At 53.6% G+C, this 19487-nt stretch overlaps 1 protein-coding gene across 2 annotated transcripts; it reads left to right on the top strand.

Annotated features, from left to right (window-relative positions):
- The first annotated feature begins 878 nt into the window (after positions 1–878).
- PLEKHO1 (pleckstrin homology domain containing O1) lies at positions 879–11497 on the top strand. 2 transcript variants are annotated; one of them, XM_054000897.1, is made up of 7 exons: positions 879–1182; positions 1973–2119; positions 8854–8994; positions 9231–9335; positions 10103–10204; positions 10521–11290; positions 11370–11497. In XM_054000897.1, the coding sequence occupies exons 1-6, from the start codon at positions 1156–1158 to the stop codon at positions 11286–11288; spliced, it is 1290 nt and encodes a 429-aa protein (XP_053856872.1). In that variant the 5' UTR covers positions 879–1155; the 3' UTR covers positions 11289–11290; positions 11370–11497. The 2 variants fall into 2 exon arrangements, with proteins under 2 accessions (XP_053856872.1, XP_053856870.1); XM_054000895.1 differs by having other exon boundaries at positions 10521–11497.
- Positions 11498–19487: the final 7990 nt, after the last annotated feature.

Genomic DNA, 19487 nt, shown 5'->3' with positions numbered 1-19487 from the left:
CTGCCTGGATCAAATTCTGGGGTAAAATGGGAAACTGAGGCACAGAGACGACAAATCCTGGTCCTGAGCCCCATGGAGTTCAGGATTGCACAGGCACAGGATGAAAAGGCAACCCCTGGATTTGGTGTAGAGTGGTTTGTGTCTGTCCCAGGTATTCTCAGGTATGCAACACATCCACAGCTCAGGGCAAAAATGCCAATGCTCAGAATGGGATACGAACACAGAAGCTCTGGAAATACTCCATAATCCAAGAACATCCCTAGGACTCTGTGTGCATTAATTCCAGAGTACTGGGGTGAAACTACAACTTGAAATCAAGGGTGGGGGATGTCCAGGGATGGGATGGACGCCATCATTGGAAAGCTGATCCACTGATGGATGATGGATCAATCTATTTCTTGCAGGACATGAAGGAGACAGAGAAAATAAACCAAAAAGGGCATTTTTAGGAAGCTGAGTGTGTCCCCACTTTTGGAAGCCATGCTCTGAATCCAACTGAATCCTGGCTGTTGGACCCTCCGTGCTGAAAGCGACCCCTTCCTCCATCCCCCTCCCCAGGAAATCTCCCATCTCCTCTCTCCAGAGGGATTTTTTTCTCCCACTTCCGAACCCCTTTAGGGGCGAAAACCCTCCCAGTGCCACCCGGCTGCTATTCCCTCTCCTAGAAAGTTTCCCTGTGACCCACGACACCGCCGGCAACGCGGCTGGGCCCCGATGTGGGACCACCAGGCGAGGCATCGCCCGCCCCGCTCCCGCTGCCCCACGGCCCCGTGTCCCCGGTGAGTCAGAGACAAAGAAGAAAAACCCTTCGTGGGCTGCGATTCGCCCCGTGCCGCGAACCCCGACGTCACGGGCGCGCGGCTATAGATGGAGCTCGGGAGCCCGGCGCAGCCCAGCGCAGCCCCCCGAGCTGCGGGATGGTGGCGGCGGGGGGGGACGCGGCGGCGGCGGCGGCGGCGGCGGCGCTGGCGATGGCTCAGAGCGCCGGACCGGGCGCCGTGTAACGGGAGAGGGCCCTGAGCCACGCGGGGCGAAGGCAGCGCGGATCGCGGGCGCAGTCCCGGGTGTTCCCCCGCGCCAGGAGGCCGCGGGAGCCCCTCTGCGACCCCCCCCCACCCCCCCAAAAAAAATCGCCTCCGAGCGCACCAAGGAACGATGAAAAAGAATAATTCTGCAAAAAGGGTGAGTAGAGAATCGGTTCTTCGCCGGGGGCAAGGCAGGGTGAAGGGAGGCTCCTGGATGTTTTGGGGAGGGGGGGGATTGTCTCTGCGGGGCCGGTTGTTCGATTCGCCTCTGCTCCCCCCGCAGAAAGCGCACGGAACCCCCAGGCAGATCCAAAGAGACCCAAACCCTGCTCCTGCCCCTGCCCAGCGCCCCTCCTGCCTCCCGCACCCGCCACAGACACTGGGTGATGTAGGCAGGCAGTTTTCATCTTGGAACACAAGGAAACGATAAAATCCGGAGGCACCATCAATCCGTCGCTCTCTGCCGTGTTGTGTGCTGCACCCAGCGATCCGATCATCGCTGCCTACGGAGACACCTCTGATATAAACCAACCATAGATTTCACCTCTTGAATTAATTGCTCATAAAAAGCTCCAAAACGCGATGAAAACCGCAGTTTAAAAAAAAAACCCAGCTGGTTTAAATTCCGCCCATCCCCCTCCTGTTCCCCTTTCCATGGGTAAATGCCCGTTGGATGAGGCGATAGAGACGCCGGCCTGTCTTATATAACCGCGGAGAGAACCCTGCCCGCTCCTCGCAGCGTCCTCCCGATGTCGCTTCGTGCCTGCAGCACAAAAATCCCCGTGGAGTGACCCCGGGGAAGGACTCGGTCCCGGCGTCGGCGGAGAGAGGGGCCGGAGGGAGGGGGAGACAAAAGTTGGGCAAAGAGGGAAGGGAGGGAGAAAAGGAGTGTAAAACCAAGAATAATCGTGTTTTCCCCCATTTTCTTCCCTCTCGCTTTGTGTTAGGGGAACCAGGATGGAAACCAGCAACCTGCGCAGCCGGAGAAGGTCGGCTGGGTGCGGAAATTTTGCGGGAAAGGCATTTTTAGGGAAATCTGGAAAAACCGTTATGTGGTTCTGAAGGGAGATCAGCTTTACATCTCGGAGAAGGAGGTAGGATCGGTTTCAGTTTCCTTTCCCATCCCCCCCTTCCTCTCTTTGCATATGAAAGGCGCAGCCCCGGCCCTTCCCAGCGCCCCTCCAGCGCCAGCCGGGCCGAGGAGGTTCCTCGGGGGCTTCTTCTCCCCGGGCTGGCGCCGGCGGGACCCGGCCGGGGTCGGGGTCGGGGTCGGCTCTGACAGCGATTCTCCCAGACAGCTCTGCTGGGAGACATTTTCCCAGCGTGGAGACACGAAAGGATTCACTTAGCGAGAGTTAAGCCCTCAAACCTCTTTCCGCCGCGGCGACAGCAATGCCGGCTCCTTTCTGTGCCTGTCCTCCGTCCTTGAGGCCAACACTGCCTTGTTCCCACCTGCTCACTCTCTGTTTGGAAATAACTCCACTCTCCCAACTGGAATCGAGCCATTTACAAGTCGATCTCTTGCATTTTTCACGGAATTTCACCCCGGATCGACATCCTGGTGTAACACGTGCCCCCTCCACTGCCCCTCTGTCTCCTTGCTGGGCTTTGGGGTTTAACGTGGTGTTGACATTGGAGGTAATCGGATGTGACTGTCAGGCTGAGCCAGCACCTGGCTGTCCTTGCACGCCCCCCTCCTGTGCTTTTTGTCTCCATAAATCCATCAGGGAGAACTCCCCAGGCCAGAGCCTTCCTGCCTCCCATCCCCTGTGACATCCCAGAGCTGCACTGGGCAGAGTGGTGCCCACAGCAAGCAGGTTGCTCCAACTCAGGGGATTTGGGATAAAATCCTGGTCTCTCTGGGTTTTCCCCCTCAGTGGAGGTAATTTCCTGACAGACTGTGGTTTGATGCCCGGCTGCCTGGCCTGGCTCTGTCAGCACCTGGAGAGAGGAAGGGATAATTTGACTTAAGGCTGGTTGAGCCATGGACGTGGCACAGGCAGAGGGTCAGGGCTTGTTACAACAGAGAAATGGCCTAAAAAGTGGACTGAATGCCCAGGTCGTGCTGAGCTGTTTGCTGGCATTCCATAGCTTGTTCCCATCAACCTCCTGGCTGCTCCAGAGCCAGAGGGAAACACAGGAACAGGCAATGGATGTCCAGGTAGCTACAGATCAAATCCAGGTGTGCTGGGAGCCCAAGAGAGGGATGAGGCTGGAGGGGCCACACGGAGCCTGTTCCGAACAAGAAGCTCTTGTGTTTGTATTTTATAGGGGGAAAACCACACAGCTGGGCCTGAGGCAGCCCCCGGGCTCCACGTGTGTGTGAGGGACCATAAATAACATGCAGCAGCCACTGCTGAGGCTTTATATGGAAGAATCTGTGGCCAGCAGAGATGTGGTCGCAGAGGTGACATCTGGTGCTGGTGTGCACTGAGGTGACTCTGTGCTGGCCATGGAGGTGACATGTGCTGCTGCTGTGCACTGAGGTGACTCTGTGCTGGCCATGGAGGTGACATGTGCTGCTGCTGTGCACTGAGGTGATTCTGTGCTGGCCATGGAGGTGACATCTGGTGCTGGTGTGCACTGAGGTGACTCTGTGCTGGCCATGGAGGTGACATGTGCTGCTGCTGTGCACTGAGGTGACTCTGTGCTGGCCATGGAGGTGACATCTGGTGCTGGTGTGCACTGAGGTGACTCTGTGCTGGCCATGGAGGTGACATGTGCTGCTGCTGTGCACTGAGGTGACTCTGTGCCTGTGGCACGGAGGAACACGCCAGTGGAAGGGGGGTCTGGCATCCTGAGGGTCTCAATGTGGGGAATCCCCTGGGGGTTCCTGGAGGGTGTCCCAAGACTTCCTGCTCACAGGGGTCTCAGAATGTGTGGTGCAGGGTTTGATGCCAACCCTGCATCAGCACTCAGCAAAGCCAGGACTCTCCTGAGCCCCAGGGAAGGCTCACGTGTGGCTCCAAGCTCTGCTCCCAGAGCACCTGCTGTTTCCTGGGAGCTCATCTCATGCTCAGCAGCTGCTCCAGAGGTGGCTCTCCAGGTGAAGCCACATTCCCGGCCCTCCCCACCATCTCAGAGTAGAAAGGGTTAAATCCCAAGGCTCCTGGAAGGTCCTGGGCTCTGCCATGCGCTCATTAAATGAATTCAAACCAGACATTTATTTACTTTTGCCTGAATTTCTCCATCTGGGAAGCAGGGCAATGAATCCCATCTCCCCAGAGCACGTGGGGACGGGGAATTGGCTGTTCCACACCAGGATCCCTTGGGAAGTATTTTGGCTAGGGGCAGGTGTTGATGAACTGCTCAGAGCTGAGCATGGGCTGAGGTCTGGAATGGGAAGATTTCCAAAATTCAGACTAACAAAATCCCATCAATATCCATGCTGATTCCTCCTGGGAATCTGGGTGCTTTTCCAGTTGTCTGTCTAGGACCTGGGCTTGCAGGTCAGAGACCAGCCCTGATTATTCCGTTTTGTCAGGAGAATTTGGGAATGCCTGATAGGAGCCTTGGCTTCTCCCTGCCAGAGCCAAGTCTGTACGGAGAGGAAATGTAGTTTTTCAGCCCAGCTGATGGAAATTCTACCAGGGTGTTTGAGTGCTGCCCTTTGAAAGCTGTGGGACTTGTGTGACACCTCCCGAAATGGGAGCTTGAGGCTCTGGCCCTGCTCACTCCGCTCCCCCACGGCTGCTGAACTCCATGAACTCACACCAAAATCTTTGGTTATTCAGCGTTTGGTCATCAGCCAAAACTAGCTCTGTAGAGATGAGCTGCAGCGAGCTGAGCTCTGCTGAGCACACCACCACCTTCTTAGCTCACTCCTGCATTCTTTCCCCTCGGTCCCTCCCCCCGCAGCACATTTCTGGGAATTGTTCCCTGTTCCTGGCCCAGCTTTGTCCCTGCCTGCGCCGGGGAGCAGCGGTCGAGCTGACACAGCTCGGGCTCGGCACTTCCTCGCAGGAAGCCGGGGGCTGCCAGACAGCTCGAGCCCGGCTGACGAGGGGGATGAGGAAACGCTTCTCTTGAGCACTCGCTTGTTTGCTACCAAAGGCATCGGCTCAATTAGCACAAGAGCACTCGAGGAGGTGCCGCTCCTCGGTTCCAGCTCGGCACAGCCGGCGAGGGGGCTGGGGGTGTGTTTGCATACTCGGTTCTCTAATGCTCCATGGGGCGTTTGCCCTCAGTGAGCGCTGCTGAACACAGCACAGTGGGATTTTGGGAAGAAGTTCCTCCCTGTGAGGGTGGGGAGGCCCTGGCACAAGGTGCCCAGAGAAGCGGTGGCTGCCCCATCCTTGGAAGTGTCCAAGGCCAGGCTGGATGGGGCTTGGAGCAATCTGGGCTAGTGGAAGCTGTCCCTGCTGTGAATTAGATGAGCTTTTAAGTCCCTCCAAAACCATGTCATAATTTAGTGATTCTGGGGGACCTGTGTCCCTGGTAGCCTTGGTGGTGACTCTTTGGAGAAGGGACTGAAGCAGCCACATCCTGCCACCATCCCCTCATCAGCTAAGGGCAGCGACCTGGCCATGACAAGGACTGGACAGTCCCAGTGTGCATCCCTGAGCCAGTGACAGCCTGGCTTCAGCCAGCTCTGCAGGAAGCTCCGTGTCCCCTGCTGAAGCAGAGCTGCTCAGCTGGAGGAAGTGAAACTTTGGTCGTAGCCTACAAGGGGAACTGTCTGTCCCAAAACTGCCCATGTTTGGGTATTTGGCTGTACTGAGAGTCTGGAGGTTTCTGGTTACATCCTGAGCCACACTGTGATCCCCCAAGTGTCCCGTGGGTGCCTTACACTGGGTGTCTTGTGATTTTCGGTATCTTCCGCATTTTTCTGTGGCCCATTGCAGCAGGGAACTGCTCAAATCATGGCCAAAAATCCCAGACTGGTGTGACTGAGCACCTGCCCTGCTCCTCTGTGCATGGTTTGACCCCCAAACACAGCCCTGAGCCTCCAGGAGGTTCGGAGTCACTGCAGGTCACAGCTTGATGAGGAAATTCAAACTCTCATCAGTGAGACACCCAAGGGCGGTTAATTAACCAAGGTCAGAGACCCTCCTGCTGCCAGTGCACTGCCACAAGCCTTCTATGGGAGCAGACCTTTGGAAGCACAAACAGCTGTGACCCTCTGGAGAAGGGATTTGGGTGCCATGGCTGATGTTCTGACCCATTAGCCCCCCACATCTCAGGGCACAGGGAGTGCTGGGTGCCCCTGGGGCCAGCCTGGGCGGGCAGCAGCTGCGGAGGAAGGAGTGCAAGGAGTGCAAGGAATGCAGTTCCCCTCCTTGGATCCAAGCAGCGTCAGCAGTGTCAGCCTTGGCACAGGCAGTGACACCCCTGAGCATAGCAGGGGCAGCTGCCAGGGGTGTGGGGCTGTGTGATCTCATGGCTGCAGAGAAATGTTCCCTGCTGCAGGGATGGGGGATGCTTCTGAATCCCTTTCCATGCCTCAGTTTCCCTTCCCTCACCTGGCCACAGGTAGGAGGCAGGTGGAACCGCAGGGCAAGGTTGTTTTGCCTGCCTCAAATGGGTACAACTCGAAAGCAAGGCCAGCAGACAGCCAGGGCAGCACCTGCTGGGACTGAGTCACCTTAATCCTTCCAATCCCGAGCTCCCCACAGGGCACGGAGAGCAGGACCCGCCTGCTGGTGAGGCTCTGAGATCCCTCAATTCTTAAGCCCTTGGCAGCCTTGGGGAAGGAAAGACCCGCTGGAAACCTCCCAGCAGGGAATGGTTTTGCCAAAATCAACCACCAACCTCTGGCTTCATCCCTTCCTACTGAGAACTGATACCAGAAGCTGCTTCCTCCTGGGCACTGCCTGGGTGCTGGGACACATCCAGCCAAATCCTCTTTGGAGAAGCCTGGAAGGTTTGATTTGGATGGCCCCTATCTCACTGAGAACGTGGAGGAGGTGACACCCTGCAGGTTTGTCACCCACCTGTGACTGACACAGTGGCTGGGATTTCAGCTCTGTTGCCCATATGGTCCTAGTGAGTCTGTGGCTCCTCAGGGGCTGGTTTTGTCCTGTTTTCACACAGAATGGGCTGCACGACTGTCCTCAGACTCTCCTACCTCCGAGGCTGCTCTGAGCTGCCTCTCATGCTACCACCTCCCTCCTTTTGGCCTCAGGAGCCTCCCACAAGGGACAAAAGAGCTGGCAAGTGCCTCTGGAGTTGCCTTTCACCTTCCTTGTCCAGTGTCTCTTTCTGCACACTGGATGCTCTGTTACATGAGCATGAGAGGGGGCTCAGGTGGCCCTCCCCCTAGAGAGACACCCACTGTTCTTCCCGTGCCCCCTGGGATTTCTGTGCCACCACAGCCACCTACTCCAGGCTGCTGCTGACCCTGTTCCCCCAGGAATCCCACTGTGGATGTTGCTTATTCCCAGTTTTAAGCATTTTTTAAGGGGTCACACACAGGAGCAGGATCCCCTCAGCGTGTCCCAGTGCAGTGTCAGAGCCCTGGCTCGTGTCATTCGGAGGCTTTTAAAGGACAAGCTGCACCTGCAGGGTGTTTGTCTGAACCAAAGACACCTGCTCTGTCCTGCAGCCTCCTGGGGATACTCCTGCAGGCAGGAGGTTGAGTCCCAGCTGTGTGAGCTCTGTGGAGGAAGGGGAGGGCTGGGGAAGCCCCAGTGACCCACATGAACAAACATCTGGAGCAAAGGCTCTGGTCTCAGCCGCAGAGCACAGCTGGGGGCTCGGAGGGGGATCAGCTTTTCCTGCTGCAAATGAGTCGGGCAGAATTCAGCTGAGATTCTTGGAAAGAGGTGGATTGTAGGATGGGAGTGGGAAGAGATCAAAGCCGATTAGCAGCGTGTGGGGAGGATGTGCAGCCAGACAGTCTCTGTTATCACACCCAGACACAGGGGATGTGTCACAAGCAGGAACCAGCTCCGAGCCATCAGGGATGGTAGTGCCAGTGATTGTCCTGTGGATCCTGGGGACACAGTCAGGATGAAGGATAGAGGGGAGCTGTTGTCATCAGGCAGGGCCAGATGGTCAGTTTATCCATGCCCCTGGTTAGGAAGCTGGTTTAGTCACCCTCTTTGATTAAATTCTATAGAAGAATCATAGGGAGTTCCTTCAGTGCTTCCCAAAACTGTGGAGGAAATGTATGAAATGGGGTGGAGTCCCTTCAGGAAATCCAAGGGCTCAGACCTCACTACCATCTGCCTTCCCAGCACCCGAGTTACACACCCTCCACTGCCAATGCAGCCTGGGATGACTGGCTGGAGTCGGATTAAGCAGATGAAGGTTTGAGCCTGCTGCAATGTCTGTAATGGACATGCAAACCCGAGCTGTCTCCCACCCCAGTTTCCTAATTCCTGGTGTTTACCGTGGAAGAGCAGAGCTTCCCTGCTGTAGGAGTGGGATTGAGGATGGTCCATTAGGAAAGCAATGAAGAGGAAGGGTAGGGACAGCTTTGCCACTTCCCCTTTGCTCCAAGTGTCCCCAAGGGATGGCACTGTCAGGGGTCAGCATCCATCTTTAATCTGAGCCTCTGTGACACTGATCCATCCCATGCACCTGTCACACTGTGGCGGTGCAGAGTGTTGGGGAACAGACCTGGAAAATGGGAGATCTTGTAGAGTGGTCACTCAGAAGGACTCTTTAAAGGACACTGAGAGCCTTGTGACAGCCCAGCAGCCCCTGCCCTCTGGAGGTAGAAGAGGCAGGAATTAACCTGGCAAAGTGTGATTTTCTTGCTATCCTTCTAAATATGCCCCCTCATTCCAGAAGAGACAAGTCGAAACCCTCATGTTGAAATCTTGCTGGCATCAGAGTCTCTGCCTCACATCTGCAAAGCTCTAATTTTCTTGCTGTTTTACAGGTAAAAGATGAAAAAAACATACAGGAAATGTTTGACCTGAGTGACTACGAGAAATGTGAAGAGCTCAGGAAGTCCAAAAGTAGAAGCAAAAAGAACCACAGTAAATTTACCCTTGCCCACTCCAGGCAGCCTGGAAACACGGTATGTGGGGCTTGCCCAGATGCAGCCAGCCCAAGAGCCACTGGCTCCAGAGCTGGGCAGGGATGTGGATGGTCCTGGGGGATGCAGGGAGGGATGTGGATGTCCTGGGGTTTGTTGTGTGGGGCAAACAGGGCTGGAGGCTCAACTCTGCTTTGTCTTTTCTGTAAAGGCCTCACACTGGCCAGGGCCCATCCCTGTGTGAGTTCCAGCACTGACCTGACTTCCCTCTTTTGTAGGCACCAAATCTGATCTTCCTGGCTGTGAGTCCAGAAGAGAAAGAGTCCTGGATTAATGCCCTCAACTCTGCAATTACACGTGCTAAAAACCGGATCTTGGACGAGGTGAGTGGGATTTACGCTGAGCCCTGACTCCCCTGTCTCAGCCCGGGTGAAGGTTTGAGACTGCTGGGAACAGTCCCCTGTCTTGGGGATACATCCATACAAAGTGTCTCCAGCAGAGCTTCTCCCACTTCTCAAGGGGAGTGTGGAAGTCCCAGTTACACAAAGCAGCTTCTGCCAGGAAAAATAACAGGGCAGCCTCAGTTCAGCCTCTTCCTGGGGACTCAGGGTGTACTCAGAACACCAGGCGAGCTGGCAGAGGCAGGTCAGGGTGAGCATTCCCACACACATTCCCTTCAGTGGGAAGGAGAACCTACCTGGAGCAAGCTGTGCCCTCGCTCCAGGGCTGACTTTCACATTAATGTTTCATGGCAACCCTTCCTCAGCTCAGACCTGTCTCAGATCTCCCATTCACACTCAGCTTCCTACAGTGCCATGGCACTGCCAGGAGGCTCTTTCCTCTCCTGGATGGCAGCACAGAGCCTGAAGTGAAGGAAAACCAAAGTCAGACTATGGGAGAGGTTTTAGAACAGGAAGCAAACACCGGGAGAGATGGCTTCCAGCAGAGCCTGTCACAGGAGTCTTTGCAAACAGGTTCAGTTGTCAGGAATGACTTGAGCAGATGTAATCCCATCATGGCACAGAGGGGAGAGACCAAGCAAACACTAGGTTTCTCCCACACCCCATTCCCTGCCAGCCTCCTCCTGCTTACAGCTCCAGGAGCTGGGAATGGCTCGTGTTCCGTGCTCACAGCCTGTGTCACCCTGCAGGTCACCGTGGAAGAGGACAGTTTCCTTGCCCACCCGACGCGTGACAGAGCCAAGATCCAGCACTCCCGGCGCCCTCCCACGCGGGGTCACCTCATGGCTGTGGTAGGTACAACCAATCCCAGACACCTGCTTGGGTGAAATTCCCCTGGAATTGTTCCATCTGTAAGTGGAGTTGTTGGAGCTCCATGCTGAACTGAGAGTTGCCGTAAGGACAGCTCGGGGTCATCAGCTCTCATCCTCTGGTCTCGTGGACCACTGCACTGTGCAAACCTTCTGGCAAAGTCCACGCTGGGGCTCTGTCACGGAGTGAGGGAGCATTCCCACTCCCTCCCTGTAGTGTGTATCCGCAGTGAAGACACCCCTGGAAGCAGGGGCAGCCATTCTGGTGCCAGCTCAGCTCTGCTTTCTGCTCCTCCAGGCATCTACCTCAACCTCTGACGGAATGCTGACCCTCGACCTGATCCAGGAGGAAGACGCCTCTCCGGAGGACCACGGCACCTGCGAGGAGAGTTTCCGGGTGGATCTGGACAAGTCCGTGGCACACCTCACTGCGGGGCGGCGCCGCTCGGACTCGGAGAACACCAAGTCATCGGAGAAAGGGCGGACAGGGAGCCTCCCCCGACAGGAGGTGACCTCGTGGGACAGAGCCGGGCAGCGCAATGACTCCTTTGACAAAGGGACCATGTACACACCGCAGGTCCCCAAAAAGCTCTCACACTCAGAAAAGAATAAATGTGCCTCCATGGAAGAAATCCTGTCCCGACGGGACTCTTCCACGCATCGGGCGGTGCTGAGGAAGGGGCTGGAGGCTCAGTTTGCCTCGGCAGAGCCGGAGCAGCTGTCCCGGATACAGGAACTGGTTGCACTGAAACTGGAAAAAACTCAGGAACTGCTGACAGAGGTGAAGGGCTACGGGGAAGGCAAGAGAAAGACCAAGGACTCCAACACCAGCACCACCATCACCACCACCTCTTCTTCCTCATCATCTTCCAAGTCGGACTCTGAAAGGATCCTGCAGGAATCTGAGAGGCTGCTGGGGGAGGCTTCCTCCACCTGGAGCCAAGCCAAGAGGGTGCTGCAGGAGATCAAAGAGCTGAGGGACCTGTACAAACAGTTTGAGCTGCAGCAGTCAGACTCGAAGCCCAAACAGAGCTCACAGTCGCAGTTTAGGAAGAGCATGATGTGAAGGCAAGCCTTGGGATGGGAGGGAGGGACTGGGAAGGGTGGCCATCTGGTCTTTTTTTTTAATTATTATTATTATTTACAGTGTTCAAAAGAGTGAAAAGGTGCCTGTTCTCACCCAAATTTGCTTCTCAAAGCTTGGACCCTTCCTTTCCTCCATCGCATCCCCTGATGAATCAACCCAGTGTTCCAATAAATCAGTTGCAGTTTATACCTCCTTTGTAAGAGCTCCCTTTGCACTGCAGGCCCCAGCTCCTGTCATGCTCCAAGGACAGGAGCGAGCACTGGTTCCTGGGAACTGCCTAGAGCATCCCGTGGGGTGGAGCTGGATGAGCCCTGGCATTGCTGCTCTCATGTCCTCTTTCACCAGGACACTTTCCCTGTTCCCTCTCAGAAGTAAATGACATTGAAAGGTCAAAAAAGGTGTCCATCCCCACCACTGCCTGGAAGTCCCCATTATCCAGGAACTCTCCTGAAGATGTGGGAAGTCCAGGCTGGTCTCCAGGCTATTGAGGCATTTGCTGGATGCAACTCGCAGAGCTCTGTCGCCTAGAAAACTTGGGGCTGGCAGCTGTTATTTGTTATTTGTTATCTTGGGGTGCACGCAGAGCCCTCCAGAAGGGCAGCAGTGACACAATCCATATCCACCCTGATCCTGTCAGGCCATGAATGCTTCACAGACCCCCTTGGCCCCGAGGAGTGGGAGGTAGCAGCGATGTGTCTTCCCTTCTGTGCAACCAGAGAATCAAAGCCTTGGATTTGACAGCCCACACAGGCAGTTGTGGGGGGTTTGGGCTTTTCATTCTCACTTCTCCTTTTTTTTTTACCTTTTTTTTGAGCTGAAAAGTCAGGGGTGTGTGTGGGAGCCAGACACCACAAGCCAACAGCAGTTTTGGTAGGTTTGCCTTGCTCTCTCAGGTGTCATAGTCAGACAGCAGCAGGCTCTGCTTGGGCTGCCCAAGATCTGAATCAGCCCTGCTGGAAGGAAAGCTGAGCCCGGAGCAGAGCTCAGATCATCAGCTCACAGGCTGGCTCAGCTTTCCCACCCACGAGGAGGACATGGCAGTGTCTCACAAGTTCACTCGTGGTAACATCCAACCGTTCCTTGTTTTTTAAAAGGAAACCTAATTCTCTTACCTACAAGGCAAATAGTCCACAAAAATATTAAACCCACAGAGTTACTTCTTGGTTGTGGTTAGTGTTTTCTCTTTCCTTTCCTGGCTGTGATGACAAGATTTTTTTTAATTAAAGGAAAAATAAAACCAAACCCCAAACCTTTCTCAGTGAGTTTGGGTTAACCAGACTCCAGTGATACTTCCAGGGATAACTTTCCACGTTGGTGAACTGGATTGCTTCACAAAGTTTTTTGCAAGGAACTTCCCTTGTGACCTGCATCCCAGGTAGTGCCAGTCCCACACCAGCAACTCTCCTTGGATTTTGGAATGCTCATTGCCATGCTGCTCTGAACAGAGGCCTCTGGAAGAACCAGCACACTCTCTGGGAAGGGCTGAAAGGTCACCACAAACAGCTGCTGGTGCAGCTGCCCCTGGCACACCTGAGCATCCCTGCCCTGCTCCCAAAGCTCCTACAGGCAGTTTTGGGGATCTTGCCTCTCTGCTCACCCCTCACAGTTTTTCCCCCTCTGTTTCCCTGCTACCTCTGCCCTCGGTGGCATTCCCAAAACTGCTGGCATGGTGCAGGGAGCCCTACGGAGCTGCAAAGCCAAGGGCAGCACAGACGTGGCTTTGTGCATCGCCCCCCGGTCGGTGGCTCTATCCATGCGGGAACAACACTGCACAAAGGGGCCGTGCTCGCCCAGCAGTGCAGCAGCCGTCTGCCGTTCCCTGAAAGGGCCGGTATTGTCCAGTGTGGCAATTATGCTGGGTCTGGAGACAAAACACTGGATCATTACAGGAATACAGAGCGCCCTGGCCGGGCAGTGCACAGCAGACAAGTCTGAAGCCTGATAATGGCCAAGAATTCTGGGTTCTGCCCAACTGTGCCTTGAAAACACGTACAGAACGGGGGAAAGGGGGCTGGGAAGGGGATTTCCCATTACACTACAGGGAGACGGGATTGGGACTGGATTCTTAAGATGTAGGCAAAGCGTCTCCTATAAAAATAGCTGCAATTTGCTCAACACATGCTGAGGAGTGGGCAAGCAGCGTGTGCTGCGCTCGTCAGCTGGCACCCAGCACTCCCTGCCTGCTTCCCAGCACAGCCAATCCCCGGAGTGCTCCCGCTCCCAGCCAAATAAGGACCGCGGGGCGAGGAACCCCGGCTGCACGCGGCACACAGGAGCCCACCCACCCTCCCAGCCAAAGCGCCTTTTTTGGATTATTTTCTCTCTCTCTTCCTCAAAAGCTTTAAGCAAACCCCCTCCTCCCTCCCTTCCTCCGTCCTCTGCCTTTCTAAGGGAATTAACAGAGAGACATCTAGGACGGAATTCTTGGGAATTCCTGTGAGGGTAGTGAGGCCCTGGCACAGGGTGCCCAGAGAGGCTGTGGTGGCCCCGTCCCTGGAAGTGTCCAAGGCCTTGGAGCAGTCTGAGATAGTGGAAGGTGTCCCTGCCCCTGGCAGGGGTGGACCTGGATGAAATGTAAGGTCCCTCCCAAGACCCAAACCATTGTGTGATTCCATGACTCTATGAAACACTGGCACCCAACACCCTGGGAAGAGAGGGCTGAAAACCCAGCAAACCCCCACAAGCTCCATGGGCTGTGCTCAGACAGAGCTGACCCCACCGCAGAGAGTTCCTGCCCAGGGAGCACGTTTTGGGGTGCAGCCCCACAGATCAGCCCCATGTGACACATGGCTGCCCTAAGTTTCACCCACTGCAGCTCTGGGGACAAAGAGAGCAGCTGCAGTGCCTCTGCAGTGCTGAGAGGCCGCTGGAAAGCAGGAGGTACCCATTAAGAGGCTTTTGGTGGCTTTAAATAGAATTTACACTTGGAGGCAACTTTCACACTGCTGACGGGCAGCAAAACTCGGGCGTAAAGCAGGAACGGGTTCATGTTGTTCCAGTAGCAGTGGGCTATTCTGCAGGCTGGAATTACACCTAACAAAGCAGTTCACAGGAATAAAATTGGGGTGGATAAAGTCCAGTTTCTCCAGCAGTTTCCATCCCCTAACCTCCCAAGTGGAGCAGGAACACCAGTAACTCATGGCAGAGTTCTCAGGCTGAGGAAGGGGTGGATAAATACAAATTTTCAACACAGCCAATGGCTCCTGCTGTGCAGTAGGATTTCTTGGAATGACTGATGGAGAAAACTGCAGAAATGATTGCTTATTTTGTTATTCTCCAATAAGGCTAATGCCTTAAAAAGAGAAAGTAGGATTTGTGTCCAGAGGTGGAAGACGGGAAGCTATAGATCCTCCAGTATCCCAACTGAACAATATGTTCAGCATACCCTTAGAATAAATTCCATGGGATCCCAAGGCACTCTGATATGTTATCAGAGCTGGGGGCATTCCTTCCTGGACATCTGTGTCAACAGCTGTAGGTGAACACCTGGGGCTCCAGAGATGCCACTTGCTCACACCCTGTCCCTCACACCCTCACCCTGTCCCTCATCAGCTTTTACCCCCATGGGACAATCAGTTTGGGCTTTTGAAATAAAATGGGAAATGTGGTGCTTCCTACCTTGGAGTGCTGGAGGATTAAATCTTCTTCCAAGTCCCTAGAGAGGAAGAGACATAAAATAGTTTGACCCACATTCACAAGAATAATTATTGACTTAACAAGTTCCAACTGGGTTTTCAAATTAAAGCTCAGCAAGAACAGACCCACTTCCCTAAAAAAAGAAAGAAAAGGGAAAAATTCCGTGGTTTTGTATGCCAGATATACCTGTGTGCAAATGTATCCCTGGAATATGCATGTGTGGATATTTGTGCGTCTTCCCTCTCTTTAGGAAGGAATTCTTTAGTGAGATACACAGTACAGTGCCTTGGATTTCTTTTCCCTAAATCCAGTTTGAACTGTCAGAGTGTTCCTCATCAGGCTCAGAGATCCCCACACTCCTCTCCCTGAGTGGCCAGAGGGGCTGGTTTGACACTGGGGATGTTTGACACGACACCACAGAAAAGGTGAAAGGTGCAGCATTCCTTCCTGTTGGAAGTGTTTCCTGAGCCTGGCCCAGGAATATCAAATCTCTGCTTTCAGACTCTGTTGATTTGTTTGACTCTATAAAATGTCCTGAGGGACTGAAAACTACAGTGATTCTCCCACTTCCTTTATTTGTAATGTGTTTAAAATTTTGTTGCTCTGTTTTGACACAAATCATCCCAGCTTAGAGGCAAGAGAGGATTTTTAAATCTTTTTAACGTTTGGGAATGCTTGGGAGAGGCCAGACCAGCCAGAGTTCAAAGAGCAGAGCTCAGCCCCCTCCTGACACCAGTGGCTTGGGAGTTCTGCACTGAAATGGTGATTTCTGCTTCCAAACCCCTGCCCCGGGGCTAACGGAACGGGGCCTGTGGTTGGAATAAAGAGCTCATACATGTAAGACAGGAGGACAGAGGGAACCATTCAGAGCTGGAGGAATCTGTGGCTCACAGGCTGATACAGTAGGCAAAGGTCTGGCATGGACTGGAACGAGCCAGTGGAGATGTGGACATCATTATTTAAAGGACTCTCAACAAATGGGCTGAGTCATTAATGACTTTAAACTGAAAGAAAGGAGGTTCAGATGGGATTTTGGGAAGGAATTGTTCCCTCTGAGGGTGGGCAGGCCCTGGCACAGGGTGCCCAGAGAAGCTGTGGCTGCCCCTGGATCCCTGGGAGTGTCCAAGGCCAGGTTGGATGGGGCTTGGAGCAATCTGGGCTAGTGGAAGGTGTCCCTGCCCATGGCAGAGGACAGGATGAAGAAGAGCTGAGAGCAAGGATCCATCTGCGTGCACCCAACCTGCCCTGGCACTGCCCAGGGCTCTCCTGCACTCCATTAGTGCCAGCTGCCCGCAGGCCAGCGCTGGCTCAGCTCCACTCGCCAGGTGCCACTGTGGTTTGTGCTGCACCATCAGACACTCCCTGGCTTTCTCCAGAGCAGCCTCCCTCTGTGTGCAGCCCAGTGTTTCTCCTCCCAGCCCACTTGCTGCTATATATAATCTGAGTGCTGTCTACCTTTCTGCAGAGCGAGCTGGGAGTCATGCTTCCCAGAAATCGTGAGGTGGCATTCAGAACGCCGACGGTTCCTGGAAAAGCCTGCTCGGAATGCCTGCTCCAGGCTGCTGGCTCTCTTGTCCTTTATAGGTCACAGGGTCACTCAGGTTAGGTCTGATGGCAGGACACAAACTGGTAAAGTTCAATAAATGAGAGGTCTGGCTCATACTGGCTCATAAAAATAACGTTTGGCCTCTGTATGTCAAACAGATCCTATAGAAAATCGGTTTCTCCCTCCTTGCTCAAGTCAGATATTTGCTTGCTGCCATCTGCTCTCTCCTGCCTTCCAGGGAAGTGTTCACCCACCAGCTCATCAATGAGAGCAAAACCACAGACAAATCTGGCTGAAATTTTGTTTCTTCATGGGCACAGCTCATCCTTCCCGTGACCTGAGTCTGTGCTGCTGCAGCGTTCCTCAGGCAGCTCGTGACCTCAGTTATTCCTCAGTTCTCAAAACATCACTGCCTGTACTTTGAGATGTTTTAAAAACCAGCTTCCCTTTTTATTGTGCCATCGAAACAGTTTTCTGTCATTTTCTTACTGCTCAGCATTTTGGGAATGTTTCATTACACAGAAAAGTTATCTCAGGGGCTCAGGCCCCAGGATTTGGGCCCTCCTGCGTTATGGAATAACAGGATCAGAGTGTAACAATGAATCCAGAGCCTGTGAGGCAGGAAGAACGGGGCCGGCTGTTCAAACGCTGCCTCTGCCAGGTCCTTGGGGCATGATTTGGGATGAATCACCCTGTTCTGTGTGCCCTTACCCCATGCCAAGGGTAAGTATGAGATTGCTGCGCTCAAAATAGGAAGAAGCTGCTCCTCCCTCGCGATTCCCGGCAGGTGAGCTGCACCTTCCTACGGCAGGGACAGAATTCCTGCAGGAAGGAAGCTGATGCCACAGGGCAGGAGGCACGTTTGCAATTAACTGATGGTGCAAGTGACAGCGAAGGAAGCATTCAGTATTCCCTGGCACAAAACATTCCCTAAGATTTTTCCCACTTCATTTAAAGGGAAAATACAAACCAGCAGTGCCAATTTAGCTCCAGAGGGGAGAAGGGAGACTCCAAATGGGAACAGACCAGGTGCTCAGTACTGGGTAGAGCAGTGAGGGTGCCAGGGAGGAGGGAGCAGGGTAAGGAGGATTGTGAACATATTTACAGCCATCTGGCACCCTGAATTATCCAAACAATGAGGCTGCTTGAGCGCTCACTGAAACACAGAGAGGGAAGGAAGGAGTTTGTTTGGGCAGAGGATCCTGAGGGCTTCATGCTTTCTGGAATGTTTGCTGGAATGTATTCTTTCTGGAGATGTTTTATATCACGGATAAAATTATTTATGTTACTGGAGATGTAGGGAAATGAAATCAAAAGGAAGTGGAAGGGCTACTCCTTCTGGCATTTTTCCTTCCAGGTTTCTAGAAATCAAGTCCTAGGAAAGAAAAGATATCTTGGGAAATCTTGGTTTCTTGGGAGGCAGCAAGAAGGATTAGAAATGAACCGGGAAAGTCTGTCATCACCAAACTTCCATGGTACCCAGCGCAAAGAACAGCATAAACCCACCAAGTTCAGTCAATTCCAACCACGGATTTTCTGTGTTTTCTGTCTTCCATTCCTTCCTGCGCTTAACAGAAGTGTTTTCACTCTCCTACCTACATGCTCTTGATAATTCCAGCGCACCACAGCTTCTGCAGGGCCTCGCCTCCCAGCACCTTCCGAAAAGGTGCCATTTTAAGGAGTCGCTCGGAGTCTCACGGGTGGAAGGCAGCTCAGAGACAGCCGCGCTCTGCCTCCCCCTCGCCAAAGCCCGCGCCCGTCGCTGGTCGCGCTGTGCCCTCTAGTGCTCGTTCTCCCGGTCCAGGGCTTCGGCAAGCCGAGTTCACCGGCAGGATCGGGAATGCGCTCCTACGGAGCAGCCGACGGGAGCTTGCCATGGAATTGCAGTTATTGAACTGTTTCCCTTCCCTTCTCCGCGTGTGGCACAGGAGGAATCACACTGGCTCTGCGGCAGCGTGTTGGTGCCCGGTTCCCCGTGCAGTGCACGCACGGATTGACAGGAAAATACATCCAAGAACAGCAAACCCGAGTGCCTCCCGCTCCCACCCCGGCTAGGCTACCCTAATTTTGGTCCAGACCTGTTTGATTCACAGTAGAAGCACATTTTCCACATGTTGGAGAGAGGAGAAAGAGTGATTTGGGAAGTTTACTAAAGCTCTTCAAACCCTTGCATTGAGATGCACAAGAGAATTCCCAAATTCAACTAGTTTGTGGGCATTTGATTATTCCCATCTTCTCTAGGATTCCTCACTTTGTTCTAGGGAATACTTTTTCAGTGTTGATCTGGGAGTTTTCTTTGTAGTGAGAATGCTTAACATCCATATAGAAATTCTGCAGCAATTGAAGCCTCCAGCGATCCAGAACCTCAGAGCAGAGAGAGGTGAATATTCTTCCTCCTTCCGTTCCTCCTGTTGCTTGCAGAGGAATGACGTGGTCTGTGCAGGGATGTGAATGAGGAGGAACTCTGGATGATTGTGGGAAATAAAGGGCTCTCTCAGGAAAAACCTCATTAATTTGTGTAGTATGTTAATGTAAGAGATTTAACCAACAAGCAGCCTTCCACCCTCCCCAGACTGAGATGGAAATACCCCTCAGTAAATCATCAGAGAAAACATTCTCATCTCCACGGGTCCGTGCTTCAAAGCGCACCTCAAACACTGAATTTAACACCAGAAGCTTTTGGAGCCGCACAACTCTAGCAGGAGTAACGGGGTGGGTGTGTATGGGAGGCGTGAGCACAGCCAGTATTTGGCACTAAAAAGTCAGCACTCAATTATATCCTTAAATACACTTATGACTTGCACAGAACAGGGCAAGTTTGAATTCCCAAGGCTGATCCTACAGCTTTTGGTGTGGATCCCCCGACAGCGATGCTGATGAAAGAACAGACTGAAGATGTTCTTGGTTTCCAGGAACACAAATTACCCAATTCACTCCAACTGGGTTTTGCTGTGACATGGGAGCTCACTCAAAACACACAAACGTAGAAGAAACAC

This window comes from Vidua macroura, chromosome 29, assembly GCF_024509145.1.
Source record: "Vidua macroura isolate BioBank_ID:100142 chromosome 29, ASM2450914v1, whole genome shotgun sequence".
Taxonomy (NCBI): domain Eukaryota; kingdom Metazoa; phylum Chordata; class Aves; order Passeriformes; family Viduidae; genus Vidua; species Vidua macroura.
Note: the sequence above shows the minus strand (reverse complement) of the source record. Positions and strands in the feature narration are given on the sequence as shown.